The following is a 9,646-nucleotide window of genomic DNA, read 5'->3' as shown; positions in this document are numbered from 1 at the left end:
AAATGTTTCTTTTGCCTGATTTTGATATTTTTTGTGACTTATGTGAATTTCTGTCATTTTGGTCCTTTAAAATGCCAAAATGTCCTCATTTGTTCTGTCTGTAGACGTAATTTTGACGTATTACATGATTGATGTTTTGATCAGTTACTCACTACTTCAGTAACATTTATACCAAATACTTTTTTTACTCGAGTAATTTCTTGATTGGCTACTTTTTACTTATCTAAATGAGAATGCTGTTTATTTTAGGTTAGATCAGGTCATTAGATGAAAAACCTGTCAGAAACAGATTAATAATAAATGTTTTCAACAGAAGAATAATATGAAAAACCAGTTAGTTTAGCTTCTTTTCAGCTCACAAAGTAAAGCGACAGTAAAGTGTGTGTTTAAATTGGCGTCTAGCAAAGGTTTTGATTCAACCACATGTAAAACTCCCAGCTGATGTTTGCCATCCAGAGGAGAAACAGAGACTAAAGCTCATGTTTAGTCTCTGGCAAAACTGCCAGAAAAAAGCTCTGGGAGAAAACGAGATGCTTCCCACCCATCCTTGAAGGCGTCTTTAAAGCTAAAACCTTTCTGGGTTGAGCGCTGATGTGTTTTTTTTTCTACTAACCCCATTTCGGCCTGGAGGCATTTCTAAACTTAAAGATGAACTTTGAACCCAAACTTAATAAAATGTGGGCAGAGAACCCAAAAATGTATTCAAGTAAGAGCACAATTTTTTCAGCAAGATGTAGAAAATTGCCTGATGCTGAAGTCACTGCTTTACGACGGTGTCGGCCATGTTGGATTCTGGGTAGTGTTTGTACAAGTCGGGATTTGGACTTCAGGATGGATTCCAGTTGATTTTCCCAAGTTTCTGCTTTTAAATTTTGATTTTTACAAATGTCTTGTAAAGCCACTCAATCTGTTATAAGATTAAAATAGATTTTAATGCAAATAATATCAATTTGAGACAATAAAAGTGCTATATTTTTTTAAACTAATAGAATTTTGTAATTAATGACAAATCAATTTTTTATTAGCAACAAATATTATTAAGCTAACAATTTAGCTTATGTGAACATTGATTAAAAACACTAACAAAACATTCACCAACAAATATTTAACAGCAGCATTGGAGCTTATGACATAGAAATGGTCAAAAATGTAAATAAACCTTTATTACAGCTGATATTACTACAGTTTACAGACATGGCAGCCATGTTGGATTTTGTGTCAGGGTTGGAGAGAAATCTGAACTTTCTTCTAGACGAGCTTTGAGTGTAAATGTCTGGACTTGTTGGGGAACCAACTTTTCTCCAACTATTATCAGACTGAAAAGACTATTTTGGGGGAAATTTTAATTTTGAGGCAGCGGGAATAGGTGTCTCAAAACTTTCCAATATAAAGTTTTAAGGAAACTTAAACTTATTTCTCAAACTGAAGTTGCTTCAAGTAGTTATTACTTCTGTTGAAGACCAAATATGATTAAAAAGCTGTTTATTTTATATATTTATAATTATTTTTGGTTGTTTGTTGCAGCAGGTCTGAATTTGATGCTTCTTTGTCTTGTTTTCATGTTGTTTGTAGAAAATTGTAGAAAATAAACAACAGCTGAAACTTCCTGGAATGGAGAATATAAGATTTATGTTCAAATTTAAGTTGCAATTTGTCGCAGCTGCATGTCCGTCCTCTCCTAATCACAACTGAATACCATTTTTCACGTTTTTCTTTTCCCAAAAGGCAGAGAATATGTTTAGTTGAACTTGTTATTGACCTTTCAGCTGTATCGATCCAAAACAAAGATGGAGGACGGCCCGTTCAAAGACGAATGCTGCTGCTGCTTCTTCTTTTTTTGGTCATGAATGGGTAGAAAAGTAGCTTTATTCAGCTCCTTTCCCTCCTTGCTGTGCCAACCCTGCCCCCCAGCACACAGTTACAATGTAGGACCCCACCCCCGCCAACACACACATCATTAACGCACATTAACACACAAACTCCCCGCCTGCCCCCTGAAGCATTCAGACAGGAGGGGGTGGGTTTCCCCAGCTATTTAAGCAGATTCCAGCAGATGGTTGAGGAACTTCCCTGCACTGCACTGCAGCCAACGGACCGAGGCTTTATCAATCCAGAACCAGAAAACTTTTTTAAAAATCAACCCCGTCAAGACCTCTGGAACAAAAAAAAACTTCTTCAAAACAAGCTGCAGAGTTTCTCCAAACTGCCAGAAACTAGTTTAGTCTCCTGGAAATTGATCCGTTGCGGATCAGACATCAGGCTGCTTCACTTGGTGAAGACCGTGGAGTGAATCATGCCGTCCGACTCCCTGACGCCTTTCCTGGAACTGGATGAGGAGTTCTGCAAGGTAAACGGGCCCATCCTTCTAATTTAATGTTTTATAGTCTTTAAATCAAACTGCAAGGCAAAAACACACCATCTTACCAATTGTGTTTACTTTAAATAGCTTAGTGCACTTAACTAACTTACAAGTAACCTTTCAGCAAGATGGAGCAGCTTGTTTAGGGTCAATTATTCTTGAATATTGGTGAAAAATGCAAGTTCCACTGGCCGATTATTTCCTTTATTACAGTGGGAAAATATTATGTTGTATGTGAAATAAACTGCCAGTCAAACTAGAACTTTTTCACCAATATTCAAGATTTATTGACTTAACACAAGCTGCTATATCTTGCTGAAAAAGTTACGTATAAGTTATTTTTGTCTTATTTCAAGTGCACTAAGATATTTGCACTAGAAACTAGACCAAAATTACTTGGTAACACATTTATGCAAGTATGATGCGAAGGCCACACTGCAAAAACACAAACTCTTCCCAAGTGTGTTTGATCTAGTTTCTACTGCAACTATCTTAGTGCACTTAAGGAACAAGTAACTTTTCAGCAAGACGTTGGAGCTTGATTTACGTAAATAGTCCCACTGTCTGATTGTTTCCTTTATTACAGTGGGACAATATCATAAGTGAAATAATAACCAACACTTTTTCATCAATATTCAAGAATTATTGACTTAATGCAAGTTCTTATGTCTTGCTGAAAAACTTACTTGAAAGTTAGTTTTGACTTGGATATTTGCACAAGAAAGTGAACAAAAATACTTGTTGAGATTTTGTGATTTTGTTGGTTGAATGCTGTAAAAATGTGGAAAATAAACCAATGCATTTCTTATCGGAGCTATTTTTAATTCACAAATCTTTAAGAATGTCTAAGTTGTAATGAATTTTAAGGGTAAATGCTGCAAGTTATGCTCTAAAGCAACATGTTTATCCTGTGAAAGTTTAGTCTTTAAGGTTTAGTCAGATACTGTTTGAAAAGTTTCCATTTTCCAGGAGTGATGAGGCTGTTATTCACGGTGCTTTCAGCCTCATTTTGTTTCTCTTTCCAGAGACAAATCAGGTTTTCTAGTTGTTAAACAAACTGAAGCCAGTGAAAACTTGGATAAAAACAAATGCTTTTCTTATTTGAGCAAATTTGAATCACAAATATACGAGAATGTGATGAATTTTGAGGTCAAATTCTGCATATTTAACTCTGATATCTCAAGTTATGCCCTAAAAAAAAAGTTTATCCTGTAAAGTTCAGTTACTCAGATGTTGATTGAAAAGTTTTCCTTCTCCAGGAGTAACAAGACTAGTACTTTTCATCATTAATAATAAATTATTGACCGAAGACAGACTCCTGTATTTGAAATGTTACTTATAAGTTTGTATTACAAACTAATCAAAAAATACTTAAGATTGTGTTTCACTCTGCAAAAACACAAAATCCAGCCAAACTTTTTTCTCTAGTTTCTAGTGCAAATTCACTTCAAATCAGACAAAACTAACAAATAAGCAACTTTTCTTCAAGACATAGCAGCTCGTATTAAGTCAAAAAATTCCTTAATGTTGACTTAAAAACAATTAAAAGATTATTTTCCTTTTAACAAGGTATTTTCCCATGTTATAAGTGAAGTAATCAGAACTAGTAATCAATATTCCAGAACTATTGACTTAAAACAAGCTCCTGTATCTTACTGAAAAGTTACTTGTAAATGAATTTTTTCGTCTTTCAGTGGATTAAGATATTTGCACTTTAAACTAGACCAAAAATACTTGGTAAGATTTTGTGTTTTTGCAGGGTGACACACATTGTACACTACAAAAATACAAAATCTTACCAAGTATTTTTTGTTTAGTTTCTAGTACAAATATCTTATTACACTTGAAATAAGACCAAACTAACTTACAAGTGACTGTGCAGCAAAATATAGGAGCTTCTTTGTCAGATTATTGCAGATTATTTGACTTAGTACATGAAATAAACTGCCAGTAGAGCTAGTACTTTTTCATGAATATGTAATGAATTGTAAGTGTAAATGCTGGATTATATGCTTTAAAACTAAAAGTTTATTCCGGAAAGTTGAGTGTTTTTAGCATTAATGAGGCTTTTATTCATGATCCTTTCGGACTGATCTGTCTTTGGATTGCAGAAACACTAAATTTTAAGTATTTGTGTGCTTTCTGCAGAAACTTCACATCTTTTCTGTCTTCTTTTTGTGTGTCAGAATTTCTCCGGCCTGGAGGCGACAGATGGCGCCTCTGGCGGCTCGATGTCTCGCAGTCAGAGAGTCCTGGGCTTCCAGAGGCGCCACTCCCTCTGCCCTGTGACCCTGCCAAACTCCAAGTTCAACAGCGGCTGTGAGGCCACGGAGCCGGGCTGCTGCTGGGGCCTCGGCCTGGCCTGCAGCCAGCAGTGGAGCCGGGCGCTGCCCCGCTCCTCCCTCAGCCACATCCCCTTCCGGGTCGACCGCTCGGTCAGCATGATCGAGGGGAACCTGCGGGAGGACAAAACGCTGCTGCCACCGCCGGGTCTGTCCATCAACAAGCCACCGCCGCCGCCTCAGGCGCCGCCGCACATCTCCAGCCGCTACAAAACGGAACTGTGCCGCACCTTCGAGGAGAGCGGCACCTGCAAGTACGGCGCCAAGTGCCAGTTCGCCCACGGCCTGGATGAGCTGAGGGGCCTCAGCAGGCACCCCAAGTACAAAACCGAGCCCTGCCGCACCTTCCACACCATCGGCTTCTGTCCGTACGGCGCCCGCTGCCACTTCATCCACAACGCCGACGAGGTGCAAGCCGCCGCGACCCACAGGCACAAGCCGCCATTGCTGCGGCACAGCCTCAGCTTCGCGGGCTTCTCCTCTTCCTCCCACATCTTCCAGCCGGTCCAGGAGCCTTCCTGCCTCCTCTTCACCCGGGCCTCCTCTGTCTCGCCTCCGCCCTCCTCCTCCTCCTCCTCGGGGAGTCCGGAGCTGCTTTCGCCTCTCTTGCCTGAACCGGGGCCTCTCAAGCATTGCTCGTACCCGTTCTCCGGTATCGGCGACGGTGGAGACTCTTCTCTCTGCTTCTTCACCTCCAGCAACCAGAACCTCCCGGTTCGGCTCCCCCAGCAGCCGCCGGCCTGCCTGAACAGCTTCCCCTCTCTGCAGCGCTGCTCCTCCGCCGACTCCCTCTCCGAGGAGGGCTACACCTCCTCCTGCTCCCTCAGTTCCTCCTCCAGCGGCACCGAGTCTCCCAGCTTCGAGGGTCGGCGACTCCCCATCTTCAGCCGCCTCTCCGTCTCAGACGAGTAGGGAGGAGTTTTGCTTTGAGGCTGAGTTCGATCAGGGGTGGTTTTAAATTTACAGTGTAACTTTTGCAAAAAAAATGTAAATAAAATGACAGAGTATTAGGGCCAAATTAAGAAAATAGTCCCCACCAGTAGACCTGTGATGAATGCTAGTGCTAGTCATGACAGTTTTCCTAGAACTTTGCCATTAGCACATTTAGCAACGCATATACAAGGTTGATTGACAGCGCTAAGACCCTCCTCCTAGCTCTGATTGGTTGTTTCTGGCCTGGAGCAGTAGAACTGGGAGGAAGTGGGGAAGTTCAATCTCTTCACAGATTATATCTCTCTTACATAGAACCAGGGAATATTAGGGCCATAAAAAGAAAAAATCACATTATTACAACTTTATTCTTGTACGAGTTTATTCTTCTAATATTAAAACTGTATTCTCATAATTTTATGACCTTATTCTTCTAATTTTATTTAAAAAAAATTTTAGTAAGGCTCTAATAATCCGTTTTATGTATGAGACAGATAATCTGAAAAACCGAATCAAGCTCCTCTTGCTCTCTGAAGAAATGCACCGCTCCCATTAAAAAGCAACCAATCAGAGACAGGAAGAGGCTCTTAGCGCTGTCAATCATGTTGGTGTACCTGCTGCTAAATGTGCTAATGGTTGAGAAGTAACTTAGCATTACAGGAAAACCATTTATCCACCATCATTAGTGGCCATGCCAACTAGCATTAGCATTTATGATAAGCTCTGCAGCATAACAGCGTGTACACCAGCATGATTGACAGCACTCTGATTGGTTGTTTGAGGGGCTCGATTGTCGTCTTTCCACATATAATCTGTCTCATAACAAATATTTAAAAAATAAAAAAAATTTTCTAGAAGTTACACGCGTCAGCTTTTAACCACGATGTTAGCAGATCCAGCCGAGAGAACGTGCCTATCTTTGTGCATATTGCATTTCTTCCACCCAAGCAGCTGTAGTGCTGCTCAGTGTTTGTCCAGTTTTAGCTGACTCCCTTTCCTGTTTACTGTTTCATTGATTATTGGTCTTTAATTGTATTTTATGCCATTGTAACTGCTGTATACTGTTGTATACCTGTTAGTATAACTGGAGGGTACGCTACTCAGCATTCGTCTCCATGCTGTTTCTGATCAGTAGAAAGTTCTGTGTGAGAATTTTCTGTACCCTTATCTCAAGATTTTTTGTGTTTTCTTTTCTTTTCTTTTTTTTATTTGTCTTCTCCGAGAAAGTGTGCAGACTTTATTTCTTAGTCCTCAGAAATCTGCCTGAAAAATCCCAGTTAGTACTCTCCAACTGTGTTTAATTGACCTCTTTCTTGTGCAAGTGTAACAGGATTTATTACCTGTACGCCGTCAATGATTGATTAGTTGATTGGTTGCATTGCTGTGGCCGCATGATTGTATTTGTCAGCCATTTTTAAACTGTCTGACAATGATTCAGCTGAACTGCCTTAGCACAGATTGTAGGAAGCCTCTAGTTACCAAAGTTCCTCTAACATTCTCGTCCTGCTAACCCCTACGCTGCAAAAAACTAAACCTTACCAAGTATTTTTGGACTAGTTTCTAATGAATACATCTTAGTACACTCGAAATAAGACAAAACTAACTTACAAGTAACTTTTCAGGGAGATACAGGTTGTTTTAAGTGAGTAATTTCTTAATATTCATGGAAAGTTGGTGGATTATTTCATTAATAACACAGGAAAATGTCTTGCTATAGGTGAAATAATTACACTCGTGCTTTTTCACCAACATTAATGAATTATTTACTTAAAATAAGCCTATATATTTCTTGCTGAAAAGTTAGTTGTAAGTTAGTTTTGTCTTATATTGAGTGCACTTGAAACTACTTGTTAATATTTTGTGTTTTTGCAGTGTAGCTTTAGCTACAGCAGGTTTTATACAGTGTTATAATTATTAACATAGCCTAACATTTTTCTAGGACTATTTATTGCTTTTTGCATGTTTTATTTCTTCTTGATTTGTGATTGTTTTTGTTTTTTTAAATAAGAAATTACGCTTTACTTTAGTGGTTCATGTTCTCTGCTTGGTTAACCGGAAGCTTTAATGACAGGACTGATGGAGAGGAGGGGAAAGGAGGAAGCAAGCATTTTGGCATTCTTTATTTTTGGTTGCCTTATCAGCAGAGATCAAAACGTTCGTTCTGCTCTCCTCTCCGTTAAACCTCAGACTGTAAGGACAAAGAAATCATCATTCAGCCGTTTAGTCGAAAGAAAATCCGTTTTTATGATTGTTAAAATGTAATCTGACACGCAGCACCATCAAGACTGTGTTGGTTTCTTTACTGCTGTTGTATTATATTGTTGTATAGTAGATTTTTCAGAGTCGGCTCGATGACGATGCGTTTGTAGGTCGATTTCTGTTGCACACCAGCCAGCTGGCTCTGACCGGCAGGCGAAATCATGCGAGTTCCAGGGAAATCAGGAAGTTTCATTCTGGTTTCCTCCTGAAATCATCTCAGCCGCCTGCCCTGATGAGGCCAGAGATGTTTCTTTTTTTTTAAAGAAAAGGAAAAACTTGTTAACTTAAGGTCCTATTTATTTTTCTTTGTAAGAGCAAAGCCTATATTGTGCTATTTGATATTGTGTTTTCTTTTTTTTTTTTGTTACATAATTTAAGTGCATCTATTGTTTACATTCCAGCCGTTACTTGGATAACCTTCTTTATCTTAATATATATGTTCATCTTTATTTCAAAATAAAAGCCTGTTGCTAAATAAGAGTTTCTTACTCTGGTTTTTGTGTCATTCTGGTGTTTAACGTGCATTTGTGAATTATTAAGTTGGATAATGAACATCCAATTTTTGTTTTTGTTTTTGTTTTGGTTTTAAATTCTGTTGAATTAAAAGGATGCACTTTGTTGGACTTTAGAGTTCAATAAAAATCAAATCAGCCACAGGGACTCCTAAGATTGTGCAGTAGTGCTACTACAGATAGTAAAAAAGGAGTAAGTATTCTTGAGAATAATCTCTAAAATAAAAATATCTGAGCTCCAAAAGTTGATAATTTGCAAGAAAAAAAAAGAAGAAAATTTTAGACTCATCTTAAAAATTTCCTAGAAAAAACTTGGAAATTCCTGAGCTTCAAAATTAGAAATATTTTCACTTTAGAAACTCAGAAAATTTCTGAAAGTCAAAAATTTTCTACTTTTTGAGCTCATGAACTTCTCAGTTTTTTCTGGAAAATATGTGAAAATAACCTCAAAATTTCTGATACTTTCCTCACATGTTTTTGACTTTTGGAGCTCAGATTTTTCCAGCTTTTTTCTAGAAAATTTAAGAGACTAATGTAAACATTTCTGAGCTTCTTGGTAGAAATTTACTCTTTTTCTACCAACAATGACCCTAAACCACTGTCGTACATCATTTTCTATTTGTACTAAAACCTTCTGCATTTATCAACAAACTTGCTGCCACGTTTTCTTATGTATTCTAGTCATTGGAGGGAAAACAATGGACAAAATCCATCAGACCTTGAAGAACATCAGAAATGTTATTAGTCAGTGAAAGCCTGATCTTTAGGAGAAAGCATTGATGTAAGAAAGATTCAGGTAAAACAAGATCTCTTGAAAACCTGCAGCTCTAGATCTACATCTCTAAATCAGTTTCCATTCCCCAAAACCTGCTTCCCCTCTTTAATTATCTCATTTTGAATAGAAAACATAAAAACCGATACACCGCTCAGCTTTATTGTGGGTCATGTTGGCTGTTATGTTATGAAAGAAAACTCTTGGTGGAAAAGTTTCTCCAAAATGTTCCCACAAGTATTTCAGTAACAAAAAACAACCCAAAAAAAAAACACTGCTTGTGTTTATGGGGACCTTTTATGGTCATCATCAGGGATTCAGACACACAAAAGAAACAAAGATTAACTATTTCCCCTCCATGGGTTCTGGTGGGATTCTCCCGCCCCCCGCCCCAGTTGGGCCGCATGGTGTGGGAAGGGGAGTGAGTTTTGTTGGGACTCGTCCGGACGGACCAATTTGGTGTGAGTGACAC

At 38.6% G+C, this 9,646-nt stretch overlaps 1 protein-coding gene across 1 annotated transcript; it reads left to right on the top strand.

Annotated features, from left to right (window-relative positions):
* Positions 1-1,393: 1,393 nt before the first annotated feature.
* LOC103475092 (mRNA decay activator protein ZFP36L1) lies at positions 1,394-8,680 on the top strand. Its single transcript, XM_008426495.3, has 2 exons — positions 1,394-2,347; positions 4,546-8,680. Exons 1-2 carry the CDS (start codon positions 2,294-2,296, stop codon positions 5,611-5,613), a joined length of 1,122 nt encoding a protein of 373 aa, XP_008424717.1. The 5' UTR covers positions 1,394-2,293; the 3' UTR covers positions 5,614-8,680.
* Positions 8,681-9,646: the final 966 nt, after the last annotated feature.

This window comes from Poecilia reticulata, chromosome 13, assembly GCF_904066995.2.
Source record: "Poecilia reticulata chromosome 13, P_reticulata-male-v2, whole genome shotgun sequence".
NCBI classification, from domain to species: Eukaryota; Metazoa; Chordata; class Actinopteri; order Cyprinodontiformes; family Poeciliidae; genus Poecilia; species Poecilia reticulata.
Note: the sequence above shows the minus strand (reverse complement) of the source record. Positions and strands in the feature narration are given on the sequence as shown.

What these genes read in the sequence shown, in the direction of transcription:
- LOC103475092 (XM_008426495.3), top strand. Translation starts at nt 2,294, where the DNA reads ATGCCGTCCGACTCCCTGACGCCTTTCCTGGAACTGGATGAGGAGTTC. An exon ending in TGGATGAGGAGTTCTGCAAG is followed by an intron (nt 2,348 to 4,545) that starts GTAAACGGGCCC and finishes TTTGTGTGTCAG; the next exon opens with AATTTCTCCGGCCTGGAGGC.